Raw genomic sequence first — 20,602 nt, forward strand, 5'->3', positions numbered from 1 at the left:
CATCTCAAGGAGTTTGAATCCTTCAGTGGCAGGCAATTCCTTGGTGACTCCTACAATCAGCTGGTAAGTTTGATTTGCCTTAAATAGCTGACCTCAAGATGCATCAATATACACATGCAAATATGCATCATTGCCATCAACTGACCCTGTAACTCTGGACCAAAAGCTGCAAGACAGAGACAGCCTGATTCTCTCTTCCCCAAGTAAGAAAACTGGCTCCCCCACCCCTCAAAAAAAATCAATGAAACACAAAGTTGATTTGAGTATTTTATTTATAAATGTACATTTACTATAAAAGCTGTTGCATTTTAGACAACTTTTTTATGTTTATTGTTTACTATTTCTCAGAGGCATTTTAGAATAAATATTTTAAATGAAGGTTAGTGTAACTGATGTAGAACATTGGCCCACCCAGAACAGTAACATCTTTTGGACGGACTCACATATGAGGTGGATCATTTCAGCCTGTTAAGTCTTACACTGTGTATAGATAACTATAATATGTATTGCATTAGTAACACTACACAGAAAGAATGAACACATGTCATGAAAGTTTGCAAGTGAAAAACAAAGAGTTACCCATTTTTTTCCTTAAGAAAGAGAAGGGACAAGCTTTTGAAGTATAAGGAAAAAAAAAAAAGATATACTTCCTCAGGAACAATAAATCACTCACTTGCCTCATCTGTTTTTTAAACAAACACATTTACATTGTAGCTCAACAGAGCAGAGCACTTTTTTTTTTCCCTGGGATCTCAAAGATTATTTGAAAAGAAATAGATCATACTCATTATGCTGCATTGGAAAAAACAAGATCTAGTCTGCCCGAGCTGCCATGTAACAGACTCCAAATGAAATATAAATCAAATATAAATAGAAACAGTTGGCAATTAGAATTTAGAAAATGTTGGAGATTATTCTGTGCTGGTGACTATTGTTCATTATGGAAAAGCACATTTCGCAGTTGGAGAATGGGGCTTTATTTTTCTTGACTTGATTCTAGCTTCAATACATGTACAATGAGGCTCACTAAGAAATATGTATAAATGAGTTTGTGAAACCAGAAGAGAATGTGCAATATTCATATAATCCTTACATAACAGATGGAGTTCCACATGTAAAAAGTATTCTATAAAAATCGGTTATGAATAATCATATTGTACATGTTTGTGCATTACTGGTGGTAAAGTACTCTGCTAATATCATGCAAAGTGTAAACATCCACATTATCAAAATATTTAATAAAACATGCAGGTGGTTAATCAAAATATTGGACTTAATCTGTACATTTTCAAAACTTTCTTTTTTTAAATTTTTCTATTTTTCTTTTTCTTTTTTAAAATTTTTTTCCCCCTGTAAAACAGCAAACACCTCCATGAGAAGTCTTGAGAACTTGGAGGTGACTTCATCTCTCTTCAATGTACTGCATCCTTAATTCATCACTGACTATGTGCAACAGCTTTGCATTTTCTAAGGCACAATTTTAAATGAAATGATGTGTAAATTTCAATCTAACAACAGCTTATCCAAATGACAAAATGGTCAAAATACCTCCAGTGGCCGAGGAAATTTCTGTACTTACATGGAACCCGCATGCAGAGAACCGTCTAGCATGTAAATAAATAATTGCTAGTCATACTCAATAAGACACAGAAAAAAAATTATTGCTTACATAACAGAAAAACATCTACTTGATTTCCTTTTATGACTACATTAACCTATTAGGAGTATATCCAGAGTCTACATTCACAAAATGTCATCTGTCATCATCACTTATTTGCCATCATTTTAAGGCAGAATAAATAGTCCCCCTTTCCCCAGTCTTAAAGAAAACAGCCTGGAGATCTAAAATGTGATGCTTTTTAGTAACTTGATTCCTTTCTTGGCCAGATGAAACTCATCACACAGGGCAAAAAATAAACCAGCTCTCCACAAGAGTTTCTCACTAAACTTCTCCATGAGCAAGGTCCAGAATTCTTGGTAGTAAAGAGAGTTGGTGATGTAGGGCGTGAGGAGAGCAGGTAGGTATCCAGGAGGGTGGGCAGGGCACGGTGTGAACAGTAGGTTCTTGTTGATCACATGCTAGTGGCTTCTCACATCATATGTCATTCGGATTCTATTAAGATGGACTTAATGCTTTACTTTAGCCACCTGGGCTTCAGACCCCCAAGGAGAACTTGCAGGCAAGGGTGAGCAGTGGTCACACCTAATGATGGGCTGATCTCAATAAGAGCTTCCATATGTCCCATACTGAGCCTCTTATTGAATCTAGAGCCTGAAGAGAAGCAAGCAACAAAGCCCTCCTGGCTATCATTGACCCACCACTCTTTGGAAGATTAAACTTCTCACAGATTTTGGTAATAACTTTGGAAATGATGACTGAATTATGTCCCTCTGGTTCCTTCCTACCCTTGGGCAATGTCCCAGAGTGTAAGCCTAGCCTGTATAGCAAGGGTTCTCTCTATTTGATGGGTCAGCCTACAGCAATGGCGTAACTTCCAAAGGACACAGAATCTAACACTAACGGTGCAATAATTTATTGGTATGACTTCCACCTCAAAAAGTAAGTAACACAAATGTTTCAGGATTACAGTATATATTATCAGACTAGCATCTTTGCATTAAAAACAAGTTATAGCTCAGAGCTAGATGGTGTGATTTTTAGTTTCTGAAATGCATTAATTGTATGCTCCTGTCTCAGAAGACCACATGTCTCAAATTGGCATGTCCTGCATTTTCTGCAGCTCAATTCTGTAAACATAAAGTGTTTAATTCCTAGAAATGCTAAAAAAAAAAAAAAACAGGTTTATTGCATCATTTATCTCATTAACTCCCAAAGAAGAGAATAACACATTTTAAACTGTAAGCCTGTTTGACCATGCTAAGACCATTTTTTGGAACTATTCAGGATCATTACAATTCAATATTCTTTTGTATATACTGTGCAAATGCCAAAAAAAAAAAAAAAAAGGAAAGCAGGAAAAACACAAACACTGTGCTACAAAAGAACAGATACCATCTTTTAGAATAGCCTTTCAGAAATTAGATGAATGCTGAGGAGCCCCTGCACTTAGGGTTTTGTTAAACGATTGCCAGGGGACACCCTCAGTAAGGAAATGGTGAGTGATCTGGAAGCTCGAAAACCACGTCACAATGTTGTGGGTTGGCCAGCACCTGGGACAAAGAACACAGAGCAACATTTGGTTAAAGTAGTCAACCATTCTGGCTTCAGATGTTTAAACATTTCCAAAATTAGCACTGCCCTTTGCCAAAGTCTCTTCCCTCTAGGGAGTGGAAACTTGTCCCACTATGCTACTCAAAGTGTGGTCCGGGGACCAGCCATATTGGCATCACCTGGAGCTTGTTAGAAATGCAGACTTTTGAGCCCCATCCCAGAACTGAACAAGGTGATTCATATGCCCTGTCAAGTTTGGTTGAAGTCCTCTGGATTTCACCCTAAACCAAATGATCTCCACCAAGTTTTCTACCTTGTCTTCTGGGGCAAATAAGCAAGAAAATAATCTCTCTTCTTTCAGTTTCTCTAGGTTGTGGTTTCTCTAAGAATAAATACATTGCAAGAGGAGGAATTTGACATATGATCTAGATATAAGGATTGTTAGATTTAGCAAATAAAGTACAGAACACCCAATAAAATTTGAATTTTAGATAAACAACAGATACATTTTTTAGTATATATCCCATGGGATATTTGGGATATACTTGTGCTACATCCTGAGCAGGTGATGTTTGGGACAAGCATACTAAAAAAAATTCACTGTTACCTGAAATTCAAAAACATTTAACTGGGCATCTTGTATTTTATCTGGCAAACCTATCTAGGAAGGATGGTTTGGGTCCCATATTTCCTGCTGAAACCTTCACAAAGTTTCTCCTTCATTTTAGGCACTAGCGTTGTGAGGAGGCAATCGCAACATTGGAAAAGACCCCAGGGATTTTGCGTTAAATGCATCTCACAAGAGTGAATGATGGAACAGACACAAAGACATGGTCATCTAACACCCAAGCACAAATGGCACCAGTTAAACATGTGACGGCTTGACCCATGACAGGTAATTTGTTTTGCACTTCTATTCCCATTTACATACGAACTTAAAAACGGTTTACATTGCTTTTAGGAATTGCATTTTAACATGCTGTTATGCACTTTTTCCCCTCCAAGAGAAAAATTTCATTTAAACGTGGCTACTTACTTAAAGAAAATAGGCTTATATATTCAGGTTTTATTATTCTACACAATGAAATTATTTTGTTTCACTTAGAACGCTTATGATGTAAACCACCCCTCACATCTATCCATCTCCCCTCTTCTCAACTTAGATCAAAAGAAAAAAAAAAGAAAAAAAAATTTTAGCCATTTTTCCCATTCTGACTCTTTTAATGCATTCGGGGTATATTCAACCAATTCAAGTGTATTTCTCTAGCCAATTATTAGCCTTTCTGCCTATTCACTCTGAAGATATAGTTTTTCCTTATGACACCAAGAAAAATGAGCGGTACTCTCAGATGTACTGGTCATTCTCCCTGTCATGTGTTGACTTAATTAAAGTTTAGCCTAAAATGATATTAACATCTATCTGGAAAAATAAACGTGAGAGTTAGGAAAACTTGGAAAAAATAATTGGAGAGAAGGTAGCCATTCTCTGTTTCAATATTGAAACATAATATGAAGCTATAATAATTAAAACTGATACTAGAGAATAAATAGGTTAATAAAACATAATAAAATATCCAGAAAAAGACCCAAATATATATGGGAACTTAGTTTAAGAGAAAGCTAGTATTTCAAATTAACAAGAAAAAATGGGATTATTCATTAAGTTATAGTCATACAATTGGCTAATTGGAAAAAACAATAAAGCTAGTATCTATCTTATTTCTTGTCCCCAAATACATTTCTGATTATCACATGTTTACATGCCAAAAAGAAAACAGAAAATAATTCTAGGAGAAATCTCAGCTAAATTTATTTATGCCCTTGGAGTAGTGAGAGTTTTTCTAAGTACTACACAAAACCCAGAATCCAAAAAGGAAAAAAAGAGATATGTTTAACTATTTAAAATGAAAATCTTTTCTATGAAAAAAAATCACAAAGTAGAAAGACCAATGATAACTGCCCAAAGCAGCAAATATAAAATAAAGGGAAAATTTCCTTAATTTACAAAGAACTCGTAAAAATCAACTGCCAATAGAACAATGGGCAAAAGATAAAGAAATATAAACGTCAATAGAAAAAGAAATATAAATGGTGAACAAACATATGAAAAGATGTTTAAACTCATTTATAGTTAAAGACTACAGATCAAAGCAAAGAGGTTTTTTTTCTTTTCTTTTTTCTTCCCACTTAGCAGAGTGGAAATTTTAAAAGTTTGATGATATCCAGAGCTGACATAGGCATGGAGAGAGAAAGAGGCTCTCTTATATACTTTGCAGGGGGCATACACTTTTCTGGAAGATAATTAGGCAAGTTGCCTGAAAATTTCAAAAGCACATGCCTTTTTATTCAGCAGTCCCACAGCTCAGAATCTACCCTGTGGAAATGCTTTCAAATGTTCATCAAGACATACATGCAAGGATGTTCACTGGAGCATTTAAAAAATAATATTCAAAAACTAGAAATAACTGGAGCACTCATTCATAGAGCATTAGTTTTCAATTATGGTAAGTCCACACAATGGGATTGTATGCAGCTATTAAAGAGCCATTAAAAAGAATGAGGAGAAAGAAAATGCTATATGGAAAAATTCCCAAGATATATTATTAAATGAAAAACAACAGCAACAAAAACTAAGTGCCACTGTGGCTATGTCATTACCTTTGTGAAATAAAAACCAATACAGGTAGATGTGTCACACACATATGCATCTGTGTGTGTGTGTGTGTGTGTGCGCATGCATGTGTGTGTATACACACATTCTGCTCCTCTCCCCAAGACATTATTAGAAAGTGATTATGTGGTTAAATTTGAAGAGGTTCACTTTTAATTTGGTATCTTTCTAAACAATCTAATTTTTCTAACCTTTTACCACTTATAACTTCTATTTATTTATTCTTTTGAATATTGATATTGGTTATCTAGGCAGAGAGATAATGAGCCTTTTTGCTTTCTTAGTACCTTAGTATTCTAAAAAAATCCTAGTAAAATATCGCATCAAAAACGTTAAAGAAAAAATCATATCTTTAATCTACCTCCAATCACCTTATTTTTCATCTTACAGGACAATTACAGGAACTCTATGGTTCTTGTCTTTAGATTTGGAATCAAAAGCAGTTAGTGGCCTTTATATTTGTATACACAACAGAAAAATTGCTGACCTAGATCTGAAAAGCTAATTTCCAAAAGAAATGACAACGAAACACCCAGCTTCTCAATTAACATGAAAATCTGGATGAAAGCAGGTCACTGTTATCCAGAGGTGAGTTCAGGTTTGTTCTCTGCTGGCATTCTTCAAGCACTTCAAATTATGAAAGAAATTCAGATTTACAGCACTTTTCAAATCTGGTTCAAGAGGCCATCAACCTAACAGCGCCCTCTTCTGGTTCCATGACTCACATTCAGCAGGTCATTGAGGTTGCAGGAAAAAATCCAATTTATGTTAGATGATAGAAAAAAAATCACTTTGAATCCTGAGACAAAAGGGTGTAGTTTTCCTTTTTAATGACTAATAAGAACCTGATGTATAAAAAAATAAATAAAATAAAATTCAAAAATTAAATAAAAAAAAGAGAAGAGCATTGGCACAAGAAGAGAAAATAAAAGAATATTCTTCAAAAGTAAAAAAAAAAAAAAAAAAGAAAAAGAAAAAGGAGGAAGCCCCCAATTTCTCCTAACATTATCATTTATTTTTAATTTGCCAAAAATGTTGGATACATGTATATCTATAACTGATTCACTTTGCTGTACACCTGAAACTAACACAACATTGTAAATCAACTATATTCCAATAAATTTAAAAATAAATAAATAAATAAATAAAATAGATAGCTAGTGCAAAGCAGCCACATAGCACAGGGAGATCAGCTCGGTGCTTTGTGACCACCTAGAGGGGTGGGATAGGGAGGGTGGGAGGGATAAAGAAGAAAAAATCCCAAACAAACAAAAAAACAAAACAAACAAATACAAATATAGTTTAAGCAAAATATAATTATTATATATTATACATGTAGATATGTATTTGTATATACCTGTATATATATTTATGGTATATATATGGTATACTATTATCCCATATTTTATATGTATAATACATAGTATAAAAATTAATATCAATATTTTGTATATACATATAAAATACATATAAAATAGTCCAGGTTGATGGCAGCAGCTCTAAGTTGGAACCGTTTTGACCTCAAGTCAAATGTTTATCATAGATCAAAACCACCTGGGTTTAATTTTTATTTCCCATCATTTTGTTAAAATAGGCATATATTTCTCTGAATTTATGAAATCTATAGCTATAAAACAACTTAATTTCAATTTTCACTCTTAAAATCTTCAGTCTTGCAGATTTAGAAACCCACATAAAAAGACTGTAAAAATGCCACTTCACTTACTTTGAGAAATAATAAAAAATTCTTGAATTTCAAACTCCAGATCTTTGCTCATATTGTTTTTCTTAAAAAGAGTTTTTGACTGACGAATTTGCATAGAAGAATCACCTGCTGTCTAGGTCATGCACCAGAAGGACTATACTTAGGATGGAGAGTGAGGAAGGATTCAGAGGCTAGCCACTGCCTAGTTTCAGATTTTCTAAACAGCAGCTGGGCAACAGCACCCCCTGGTGGCCCCCCCCAAAATAACATTAACTTTCCGTGGCAGGAGACCCAGACATGAGATGGGAGGGTGGGCTCTTCAAGGGGGCTTCTTGATTAGTATGTACTAAGGTATTTTGGAGGGGGCAGGGATTCACAGAGAAGTAGAACCCACCATTTGTCTCTCAAAGAATTTTCAATTTAGTTGGGAACAAGCCCACATTATGCCATGAAACTCCTGAATGGAGGCATGTAGATATTGAGGAGTTGGTGCTTGATTTGATGAGGAGTGGAGAGCTATTCTTCAGATGTGAAACACCCTCCAAATGCTACTGGTCTTCTAAAGAGATGCCTCAACAAATAAATAGGGTTTCAGAATTTATAGCATCCCTGCATCTCACTGAAATCTCTACAGTGAGCTCAGGCAATGTCTCAAACCTGGTTTACATTTTTACCTGCTGGTGTATTAATGCATTTCTGGATAAAAAGAATTAGTCCATGTTATAGCAGTAACTTCCAGTAAGAAACAAGCGGTAAATACGGGATTATTTCGTTATCATTTCTTTTACCTGGATGCTAATATATCTTTCCTTCAGTGTAGGAGTATCAACTGATGGGGAGTAGCTGAATTCCTAAGCTAGGTCTATGAAAGGCATATATGGTTGCACTCATTCATCTCAAGGTATTTCCCCTCAGGACTTACTTCTGGATCGCGTGTAGCAGTCATTACAGTTTAGAAGACCATTTCGAATCCTAACATCCGTCCCACTCACTGCATCTCCAAGCTGTCCTTTACAAATTCCACACTATAGGGTAGAAAGAACAGAAGTTATAAGGTGCATAAGGAATTGTTTCCTTATAATGTTTAGTTATTGTTCACATGAATAGTACAGTAATCACTTCTCCAACCTCCACATTTGTTGCATATCTACTATGTATTAGGTGCTGCACCACGACTTGACTTCCAGCAACAATATACTTTTAGCATTTTATCCTAACTCCCAGCATTTTTCAGAGAAGACACCAGTTCAGAGAGGTTAGCTGACTCGTCCAAGGTTGTGAAGTTGGTACGTGGTATCGGGTTGATCCCAAAGCCTAGGCACACCGATTCTCAATCAAGACGGAAGAACCGTTTTAAACAGATTAAATCCTAGTGGTTTTAAATAAACACATGGCCAAGGAATGATCAATATATATTGAAACTTGTCTCTGAATAATCTTCAAATGCTTTTTAGCATTGTTGGTAAGTTCTACCCGACCAAAATGACTGGGAAATAGCTATTCCACTTTATGTTTCCACGTTAAAGGCAGTGATACCAAGTCAGCCTGAGTGCAGAAGGAGATTGTGGGGTACACTGTCCTGGCTGAATCAGAGAACATGCCAGTTCCCTGGCATGTTGGTTCATGCCAGCCTACTGCGGGGGGATCTTGACCCAGCCCAGGGAACAAGGGCCAGCGCCAGACTGATGCTCTAAGGTCATCTCAGGCAGAAGGAGCCTTCATCCAAATTATGTTACAAGCTGCATCTACGCAGAAGGGTAGGGGATAAATCTAAGAGGTGATGTACCTTACAGCATCAGGTCAGCTCCAGGAAGTGAATGACTAGAGAGAATAAAGGCCTTGACAGCTAAGAAGACAAGTCCCCTATCTGTTGAGAGTCTGCAAAGACTCTTTGCCACCTTGATTATTCTGAGTTCTGGTAAAGTTTCTGAGAATAAACTGTGGTGTTGGAACATATTATCTTGGTATTAGTATGAATTTTTTAAAAGTATGAAGCCTCCAGGGACTTCCCTGGCGGTCCAGTGGTTAAGACTCCATGCTTCCAATGCAGGGGGCATGGGTTCGATCCCTGGTCGGGGAACTAAGATCCCACATGACACACAGCGTGGCCAAAAAAAAAAAAAAAAAGTATGTAGCCTCCAAACATTCCCAGACAATTTAGGATATACATTACCTATGTTAATTTTACAATAAGAATATTGATAAATGGAGTCTAATTAAGTATCCATATTGCATTTTGTCCGTCAGTTTTGCTTTCCAGTGATTACTGACATTATTAAATTAATAACTTTGGGACAACCTCACTCACTTTCTCTTAGCTTATAGGTAAAGTGGAAGTTATTTTAAACCCATGCAAGTTTACTTTATAGCTGAGGGGGCTACTAATGAGAAACAGGACAAATCCAAGAAGGACACAGAAAGCATGTTAGGGTTATAAAGAGAAAGAAATGATTCTTTTTCAGAGATAGAGGTTTGGCTTCAAAATTATATATTATCTGAAACATGTCCATGGGTGAAAAAAGGAAATGCTGATATAGTCTGACTTGTAAATATTATAATAAATCAGGCATAAGTGGTTCGTTCACCTGCTTGTTGGCAGGAGATTTGGGACTAGAATTCAGTCCTCCTCATTTTCAGTTATTTATTAATTCATTCATCTGAAAATATTTATTGATACCATCTCCACTGGGTACAGAGGATATAGTGATGAGCCAGACAGACGCGGTCCCTGCCCTTATGGAGCTTGTAGAGAGCAGATGATAATTAAACAATTCAACAGTGAGCGATAAGGACCACGAAAGATTCTATAAGGCAACTTGACTTAGTGTGGTAAGCAGGTCAGCTTCTCAGAGGGAGTGATATTCAGTCTGTGACTGCAGACATACTCGTTTGGAGACCTACAAGTTAGCAACTAGCTGTAACCACTTAACTGACAATCTTCCATTACGTCAAAGACCAAAAATCTTTGAATTGAGTCTCAAGAGTTTGAGAAGCAGCAAAGATGTTACATTCCAAATAAATCCATCTGGCCTTAAAAGACTCAGAAGCATCATCGCCCTCCAGGGTGGCTTTCTCAGCTTCCTGCTAAAGTATATGCTCTTTAGCAACGAAGAATGGTTTTATAAAGACACGTCGCACAAATCTGTTTTGCCTCCTCTAACCCGACATCCCAGAGGGATGCGTGATAGGAGAGTTTCACCCTGAAGGATGGACTCCACGCACACTTCTGTACAACCTAGAGTCAGGGGGCCCTCACAAGCAAAGGCTGTCAGGATTTCCAGGAGGTAGTCACTCAGCACAGAACGAGGCCAAAAGACATTATGAGACTGTACTTAGGCAGAAGAGAGATGAATACATACCCTAAAGCACTGGATGTGAAAATAGAGATTGAGGGTCTCAATGATCATGGCAGCTCCTTTACCCAATGGAAGCCCACACGAAGAGCACAGCTTCTTCCCACTTATAGACCTAAGTTGCAAAATATACGTCATAATAAAATGTTCCGTTTAGAATCGTTGGTCAAACACACTAATATGGAGCCTCACGCAAAAATAAATAAATAAATAAATAAAACATGAGTTTTAAAAATGTTTATACCATAAGTGAAATAATTACTGAACTGATAAAGAGCAGGAATTAAGCATTAGATATAAGATGCAGACAACTGATAGATTAAATACAACAGGCCTCCGCTGTGGCATGGAATTCTGTGTGTGTGTGTGTGTGTGTGTGTAGGTGTGTGTGTTAGTTGTTATAAAAAGTTTGCGTTGTAGTCTGTTCAACCACAGTGATCAAATGCCTTGAAATGACTTAATGTATTTATCATATGTTTTCTTACGTCCTAAAAGACAATCAAGTTTAGCTTTACTAAGGTTTTAATGTTGTGTTAAATTTTTCTATAATTGGTGCATTGGCCCACTAGGGCATTTCTTTTTACTTATTAAAAAATTTTTTGTTGTTGTTTAAAAATAAAGAGGAAATTGTGATACAGCCTAACAGGTATCAGGCAGATATGGGATCAAATCCCTGCTCTGATACCAAGTTCTGTGATCCGGTATGAAGAACTCACATTGGGTTTCCATTCCACCTGGCTCAGACAGGATGGCTGTGCTCTAAGGCAGCTTTCCCACAGCTAAGATCGGATTGCAATGATGCCGATTGTCGGGAAAGCCCTTGGAATTACACAGGAAATTTTAAAATATGCAATATCATTTGGAAGCAAAGAGAGGGACAGAAGAAACAGAAAGACAAGAGAAAAAAGGAAGAGTCGCCCTTAGCAAACTCTATTTATTAGGATTTCCCTCTTATCCAGTAGTTAAATGAAATTTCTAAATCAAAGAAAACCTTGGAGTACTCAGTCATTTGTCTCTCCAGGGACTGGGAGCTCAGGCAGCTTTTAAGAATATCATGGGGCCTAACTAATGTCCAGAAGCAATCATTAGAGAGCTCGCGGAGAGTAAAAGGAAGGATGAAGTTTCATTTCTCAGCGCCCGCCTGGTTCACTGTAAGAGCCATCAGCGGATCCCGCCTAGAAGGACCGAGCCATCTTGGAGGGAAAGGCGCCGACTTAGGAGCCCGGCAATTGTCTGGTGGATTTTCTTATTAGATTGCAGGTTCTGCACAATGTAATTAAAGCCCTATGGCCACAGCCGCGCCAACGTCACACACTTGGCTCTTTCGATTGTGGGCTGATAAAATCTTTAGGCAGATAGGGATGTGTTCTTTCCTCCTGCCTGTGTGTGTGTGTAGGAAGAGACATGGATGGACAAATCCCTCACAATCCTCTGGCAAGCACTAATTTGGTTGCGATTGTGCTCAGCAGGCTCTAGCCAAAACAAAGCAGCCTCAGAAAGGCTTGCTGACCTCTTGTACCTGTTTGGTGACTGGCCAGGAGGGGTGGAGGAGCAAGGGGACAAGTGCCCAGCCTGGAAGTTCTCTCGAGGGCTTTGCCTGTAACATGGGAAAGGAGCCAAACATCATGACAAGTAAAGAGAAGCCCAATCCCACAAGGAAAGGCTTTTTAGATAAGGAAAAAAAAAACACCCCACTTCCTTGGCAACCAAATAAAAGACCACAGTGTGTCCTAGGGGTCATTTTTTTTTTTTACAAAGGACAAGAAAATTTCCATCTAGCAGACTGTACAGATGCATGATATCAAAACCAGGTTGGCATTGTTGAACAGAAAGACAGAATAGTTTTCTATTCTTTATTTTGGTCAGGCTCTTTGCTAGTTAAAGTTGCACGCCAAGTTAGATATAAAAATTATGGATGGGGTGGGAGGGGAGAGATGAATGGGGGTGTAGGGAAAAGTTCTTAAAGAGAGCCCAGAAATAAAGGGCAGCGCTTAAAGGAGGTATTTTTCAGTGAGGTGCCTTCCACCCCTATTCATAAATTCGTTACGTGACTAGGGATAATGTTCAAAACATCTAATGACCGCTATGTCATTGCGCATCTACAAAGCAGAATGGTTCCCAGCCAGAAGCCCCCAGAATGGTTTTACGGGTGCTGTTGGTTACACATGAGCCCTGCCTGTGATTAAGCTGTCAGTTCCGGGCTCTTGATTTTAAAAGTTAATTTCATTGGTAAAGAAATGGACAGAAAAGAACAAGGAAAAGAGAAATGCCAGCATAGACATGAACAGAGTGTGAGGCCATCTGTCTTGTAACTGCTTTCAGAATAACTCCCTGAGCCCCTGTTCCCCCAAACCTCCCTCCTCAGACAGAGCTTGTCTTCTCCAAAATATCAGCTTTTCATGTAATATCCTAAAGTATAAGGACCATCACCTTGAAAAATGGTTGAAAATCACCACAATAATCAATAAAAATAACGACTCCTTCTATGTGATTTTACCTTCTATTAATTCTGCATGTCATCTAGACATAGAGAAATGAAACTGGATAGACATAAGAGAAAAGGGGAAAATGGTTCAAAAGTGTATTGAGAAAAAATGTAACAAGAAAAATAAGATAAAAGGATGAACTTATAAAACAAGTTATCATCATCATCATCACCATCACTGTCATTATCAACACCACTGCCTACAATGTATAGTACTTATTACTTGCCAGGCACAAAACCCTATGAAGTAGGCACTACTATTATTCCCATTTTATACATGAAGAAACTGGAACAGAGAAAGATTAAGTATCTTGCTCAAAGTTCCATGCAGGCAAGTGTCAGAGTCAATACTTTGAATCCAGGTGGTCTGGTTCCAGGGAGAATGATTGGTTAAAGTATAATGAATATTATCTGTTAAAAACTGATTACAAGGAACCTCTGACTCAAATATGATCTTATCATGGAACTGTGGGTTCACTCTGAATCCCTCTACCACTCAGCCAGACAAGTACTTTGGATAAGTTATTTAATTTCTCTGAGCCTCAATTTCCTCATCTGTAAAATGGGAACAATAACCCAATAATGTTATTGGGAGAGTTCAGTGAGTTAATATATGAAAAGAAGAAGAGAAAGATATATGTAAACCCTTCAACACAGTGCCTATTATATTGACATGTTTCAAAAATGATGTGAACTATTATTACTATAAAAAATACAATTGTTACAAAATTAGAAGAGAGCCTGGGGTAGTTATTTAAGGGGAGAGAATGATGAGGAGAGGAAACATTTTCTCCTTGAAAGAACATTTGTCCATAGGCTCTGAGACAATTTAACTCACTTAAATAAATTGCTATTACAACAGACCTGCACATTCTTTCCAATGTTTAGATTTGTGGGTTAAAAACATTACTTTGTCTCTTTTAAGTTGCCAAATTCAGACTAAATATTTACTTGCCAGGAAGATTGTTCCAAACTTCCATAAATATTTGTTACCTTGTCAATGACAGTCAATGGAGAGAAAGCACAAAAATGCTGCTAACATCCTGCCATCTCACACTTTTTCACTTTTCCCCCTTCTTAGTCAATTAAAAAAAAAAAAAGAAATTCCACACCCATCTTATTTGGTTACTCACTTCCGCCTTTCACTCGGAGACTCAATCTGATGGTTAATGCTTTTGTCCAATGGGAGGGTTTTTGGCTTCACATCTTCTAAAATGTGCATTGGTGGGTTTGATGCCTGCTGATTTTGGGATGGATCTGAGGCCAAGGAAAGAACATACACTTAGTGCTCAGTAAAGTTGCCACCTTAGTGCTTAGTGATCACATTTCTTTAAAGTGCTAATGCCTGCTGAGGTCTCACAGTGATTTCATGGAGCCTCCGGACTGTGCTGTTTAGCATAAGTTGGAAGAGAAGCTTGCAGCCAGCAGAGGTCATATCTGTCTGGATGATGGGGTGGGGAAGGGGTCTTACAATAATTGAAACATGGGGGTTGGTTTTCTCCATTCTTACCCTGAGCTAGCTGTGGGTTCATCCCACAGGGTGAGGCCCCAGCTTCTGCATCCAGCTGGAGGTCCTGATAGATTCCTTTCAATGCAGGGTTCTCAGAATGAGTCAAGACTCCTTGAGTTAGGCTGTTAAAATAACAAATATATTTCAGAACAGGAATAAAAGCAACTGAACTAAAATTATTGATCTTATCCCTCAGGACCGATTACAATACGAAAAAAGAAATGGGGCTAAATAAATATTTATTCTTTTTATTTTAAACTAGATTTAAAATGGATTTAGAATACTGTAAGGTGCTACGCATTTTCATTATCCAGCAGTTTAACAAACCATCATTTCTGATGTCCCCTCTACCTCCTTGTCCACAAAATTCTTCATTCTAATCATTTCAAGGGGTGCCAGAGCTAAATGCAATCTCCCAGATTTTCACAAGAGAGGACTTATTGTGGAAAATATTTGGGCCACATGGGGCTTTGGCAGCCTATGGTAATTCACTGGTCCTTTAGTAGCTTCTGTGTGCAAAGAAAGGAGAGATGGAGGAGATTTTTTTAAAGGTTTCTGGCGACAACAGGGACTGTCTGGAGAACGAGCAGTAATTCATGGAAAAATGCTTATTAGCATCCTTCAAATATTCCTGACTAGTGGCTTTCATTTCAAAAACTGGAAAGTCCCTTTAAATAGTGTGAACTGGAAACAGATGTGCTGTTCCAAGGGCTCTGCTGGCTCTGGACATGGGCCCCAACTTCTAATATCTTACAATTCACCGAGTCTCCTAGCTGATGAGCATAGGAGAATTCTCAGTGCAAATCCCACCAGAAGAGCTCAGCTCCCAGCCAACCTTTCAAATTGGTCAGTCTTTGAAAATGATACTTAGATAGCCTTTTGTGTCTTTGGGTCCCTCTGAGGATGCTGTGTGTGTACCCAAGTGTGTATGCACACACACACATGCATGCACACTTTCCAACATCTATCCAACATTTGTACCATAAAGAACTTGCTGGTGGCAGAGCACTGCCAGCCTCTTGGGTTTCTGCAGGTCCCTTTTAGGTCAGGCATGGGGTTGCATCAATAAACTCACTACAGTCCGCACCTACAACCAGATTCTGCTCCAGTCTGAGCTAGCTCTGAATGCTCCAGGAGTTTCTGGGTATCCTGTTCTGATCTCCCATGGAACATACTGGAACCCATGGGGTAGGGGGATTACCCATGACCAAAGGGTTTGTTGGCTATCCTTTATATTATCACCCAGAGTAAACATGGCTTCTCACAGGTCAGAGGATACTAATGGCAAAGTTCAGGTCCATAGTCAAACCACCGTGAGTAGGACACCACGGCCTCATTTTTTTTTTCTTCTTTTAAATAAACTTTATTTCTCTGGACCAATCTTAGAGTCATTTAAAAAAATTGCAAAGATAGTACAGAGACTTCCCATCTACCCTGCACGCAGTTTCCCCTGTTGTTTTCTGTGAGTATGGTACTTTGGTTACAGTTAATGAATCAGTATTGATACAATATTTTTTTCTTTCTTTTTTTTTAGTTTTAATTTTTTTTTTAAGTATAGTTGATTCACAATGTTGTGTTAATTTCTGTTTTACAGCAAAGTGGTTCAGTTTTATATATATATATATATGTATATGTATATATACACACACACACACACACACACACACACATACATTTTTTTTTAAAATATTCTTTTCCATTATGGTTTATCATAGGTTCTCTGTGTTGTACAGTAGGACCTTGTTGTTTGTCCATTCTATATATAATAGCTTACATCTGCTAACCCCAGCTTCCCACTCCATCCCTCCCCCAAACCCCTTCCCCTTGGCAACCACCAGTCTGTTCTCTATATCCACACCACAGCCCCATTTTAAACTCTATCCCTCCAGACACATTAACCATTTCAGGTGAGTGGTATTTAGGTTTGGGACTTTGAATTGACAACATGCTCCGTTGGTGATCTATACTGTCTCCCCTCATTTAATAAAAGGTTTCACCTATTTAAAAATAAGGCTATTTATATTCAATAGTATAAGAACACTGACTTTAGAGCTATTACAATGTCTTCAAGCAATAATATATGTATAATGTATCATTGGAATGATAATTTCAAAGCTGAATATGATTTGCCTTAGTGATGGGTGCCCTTCCTGGGAGTGAAGGGGCACAGTCCGGCTTTGCGCATATGGGTGGACAGCCTGGAACGGTTCATACCTGCCCTTTTCCTCCAGTGGGTCACCTTCCTTAGTCTTAAGCAATGAGCCACTGTTATCCCCCTGGAATGGTTTCTTCTGTCTTGTCTTTTGTTCTTCCTCTCGACAGTTTTCCAAGTCCATCTTATTCTAATGGGGAAAACAAGGATAATCTTGAATATAATTTTTAAACACACTGGACAATACTCATGTCTGGCCATGGAATATCTGAAGCATTTTCTCAATCACATTGACTACAATTTAAAGAACAGTCGTTCGTTCAAATTAACTGAATAGTAACTGATTTCCAATGATTTGAAATGAACATGTAACCTGGCTCTCTCTCAAAAGTTATCATAAAAGGGAACTAACTGGCTAGAAAACCCATCTTTCAAAATAAAACAAAGTCATAGGATTGCTTATTTCAGGACAAGTGGCATTTGAGTGCCTGTGGGTTATTTCAAAATGCAGATTATGTAGTGTAACCTTTAAAAATTGTATAAAACAATTTAAAAAATTTTAATGTTTAATTTAAATTTAAAAAATGTAAATAAAAAACAAGCAGAAACTAACACACCATTGTAAAGCAATTATACTCCAATAAAGATGTTTAAAAAATAAAATAGAAATAAAAAACAATACACTTCAAATTTTGATATTTGAAAATGGCTGGTAAACATTGAAAAATTTTTGGACAGTGTAGAATTCCTTTGATGATAATACATAAATAACTTATTTTAAAGTCTAGAAAATCTTTCATAATGATCATTGCAATATATGAAAGAGACATGAAAGATTTGGCTTTTGTGATAATCTGTATATAACAGCAAAGACAAGCAATAATTTGAGCTTCCTGAGTGACCATGCAATATCAAATTTGGTGAATTACTTTTGTACAATCTTCATTTGTATTAAGTTAAAATTGGATAATTTAAAAATTTTAGTGTATTGCATCATGTATTAATTGACTACAGAAATGACTAATATGACATATACCCAAGTGATATTATGTTTATTGCAAAATGAATTTATTCTGTTATTATACCATCAAAAACTAAAATGCAGATTATGGACTGTCCAGGTGTTGGTATGACCTCTGTCCACTACCTCCATGACCTTATTTGGGGGATATGGAGGTTGACCAGCGTTTCTGGACTCTCTCCAGACCCTGAAGACATATATATATATATATATATATATATATATATATATATATATATATATATATATATATATATATTCATGTGGAATTTTAAGAGTGATTCAGAAGAAACTTCCATGGAGGCCGGTGAGAGTGTATTGTTGGCATCCTGCTGCTAACATCCAGTGCAAAGGGATGTACGGTCTGGCAGAGAGAAACATACTTCTGCTAAATGAATGAATGATGGGCATTTAGAAAGACATTCCAGCACATGGCATCACTAACCAGGGTCTTGCCAACCAGTGCAGAGACTTTGGTTTCCAGCCTGCAGGGGCAGGGCTGGCCTCAGTAATATGTTTACTGCTCTCAGGGATTGACTCTAGGGTTTCACCACGGCAATGACAGTATGATGGGGTACAATGGCCACGTAGTAGCTGACATGATTCTAGAGCAACAGCTAGCCCTGGATTTAGACTGGTGGAAAACTTGGCCTTGTGGTTTAGTACTTCTATTTTAGTTTTCTTATTTCACGAATTCCTTTTAATCTATGGTCTTACCATTGTCCCACTGCCTTCAGTCACAGAGGAGGATGTAGACAGCTGGTCTGCAGAACTTGAAGAAATAGTAAATGGAACCACAGTGTCCTCAATTATTTTGCGCTCCTAGGGGAAGGACAGGAATTAATGAAAGGGGGAGAAAGGATAAATCATATTTGTCAAGAGAAAAGTGTCATTAAAGAAATTTAGGGACAAACATCAGAATTATGTGCAAACAAGCAGGGCATAAAAAAAGGTCTTACTTTTAAAAAGCATGTAAATCAGATCACATGCTCTATGGGCAATGATTTAGAAATTAGCATTTAATTTAGAAAAACAGAGTCTTTGCAAGTTAATTAGTTAGTGTGATTCAAGAGGCCTAATTAGAAATGCTATCAGGGAAAGTATTATGCACAAAAATTATTGTTGAAGAAAAAATTCACAACAATATTAATCATAAACAGATTTTGGATAATATACATAAAGTGTAGTTTCAAATACTCGAAGGTGGTCTGGTTTGTTCATCTAAAAATGAAACAAACAAAACCAAATTCTCCTCCCTTCTAAATCTCTTTAGTACCATACAGTGAATGCAGTAGTAAGGATTCACTTAGCCTTGATATCAAAATTATCCTCATAAAAATTAATATTAATTCACTACTACCAAACATGCTTGCCTCAAACAAACACACAAATAAACAAATTGATACTGTCATGTCATCTAAGACAAATCAAGAATCTGACCTTTGTGACTAAAGAAGAGATACAATTCTATTCTCCCCCTTGACCATGACTCAACACACCCTCACCACAAGCTAAACTTGGAAGAGTAGTGGTCTTTTACAGCCTATAGGATAGGACTCTTTTAAAAGGTTGATAGGGCTCTGTTGTGAGTAAAGAGAATCAGACATGCCCCATGGGTACACATAGCACAGACAGAGAAAGTGCTGATAGACTTTGAGGAATCAGGGCTTCAGGGTCAATTCCTCCCGGGGAATTTCCTACCTCCTCATAGTATCTGCGTTCTTCCTCTTCCACCTCCTTTTGGGCCTTTTCCCACTCTTCTTTCAGCTTGTCCTGCTCCTTCTGGTATCTCTCCTGTTATGGAATTTCCATAGATTGTTCTGAACGGACCAGTGCATACATCATTGGGACTTTTCCCCCCGCTAAACCATCACGTACAATGTGTTGCAAGACTCTCTTCTTGCTGTAACGTTCTGAAGCTAACCCATTCGTGCACCAAAAGGGGAATATCATTTTGTGGTACTCAGACATGTTAGGTACATAAAAATCCAACAGAGAACAATCTTTTCTGCTGTGGGTGTTTCATAGAATTGTTCTTCAGATATATGAGTAGGCATTTGCTTATGGAAAGAGAAAAGATGGAAAGATTTTAAACTCTTTCTTAACTTGGGTTTTGTCCTTAGAGGCAGGTTAAACCAATAGTTTGCTTTTACTGGGCCCTTCAGAGATGAGTTTTGCCATTCCACTAATAGAAATACGTTGCTGCTGGGAGAGTTTAATAAAAGATTTAAAAAAAAACAAACCTCGCAGGTTTACAAGATAGATGATGGAGAAAGGTCCAAAGTGGACAAGACGATAATTAGCTGAGTGGCTGAATTACTCTTTGCTTGTGGCCATTCTACAAAAATGGAATCTTCCTAACTTTAAGTCCTCCTGAATTAAGAGTAGCTTTTAAACAGCCCATTAGAAGGCTTTGATATCAGAACTGCTATTATTGTTTTCAGAAAAAAATATGACACTAGTCACCACTTCCGGAGAAAAAAATAAAAATACTCTGAATAGGATAAGGATGTAAGGATAAAGAGAGCTTTAA

General features: G+C 37.3%; 1 protein-coding gene across 14 annotated transcripts in view; it reads right to left on the minus strand.

The window, feature by feature from the left end:
• Positions 1 to 254: 254 nt before the first annotated feature.
• The window catches only part of LIMCH1 (LIM and calponin homology domains 1), a 345,245-nt gene continuing 324,897 nt past the window's right edge, over positions 255 to 20,602 (minus strand). For 6 of the 14 annotated variants that reach the window (XM_036852621.1, XM_036852620.1, XM_036852618.1 and 3 more), the window contains 9 exons: positions 19,771 to 19,863; positions 18,787 to 18,891; positions 17,111 to 17,238; positions 14,897 to 15,018; positions 14,520 to 14,643; positions 12,421 to 12,498; positions 10,908 to 11,016; positions 8,471 to 8,573; positions 255 to 3,171 (listed from right to left, as the gene is read on the minus strand). In XM_036852621.1, the coding sequence (XP_036708516.1) occupies positions 3,146 to 3,171; positions 8,471 to 8,573; positions 10,908 to 11,016; positions 12,421 to 12,498; positions 14,520 to 14,643; positions 14,897 to 15,018; positions 17,111 to 17,238; positions 18,787 to 18,891; positions 19,771 to 19,863 (888 nt within the window). In that variant the 3' untranslated portion in view covers positions 255 to 3,145. Of the gene's footprint in view, positions 3,172 to 8,470; positions 8,574 to 10,907; positions 11,017 to 12,411; positions 12,499 to 14,519; positions 14,644 to 14,896; positions 15,019 to 17,110; positions 17,239 to 18,786; positions 18,892 to 19,770; positions 19,864 to 20,602 lie in introns of all 14 variants that reach the window. The other 8 variants (XM_036852624.1, XM_036852622.1, XM_036852623.1 and 5 more) reach the window with 2 other exon arrangements.

This window comes from Balaenoptera musculus, chromosome 5, assembly GCF_009873245.2.
Source record: "Balaenoptera musculus isolate JJ_BM4_2016_0621 chromosome 5, mBalMus1.pri.v3, whole genome shotgun sequence".
NCBI lineage: Eukaryota > Metazoa > Chordata > Mammalia > Artiodactyla > Balaenopteridae > Balaenoptera > Balaenoptera musculus.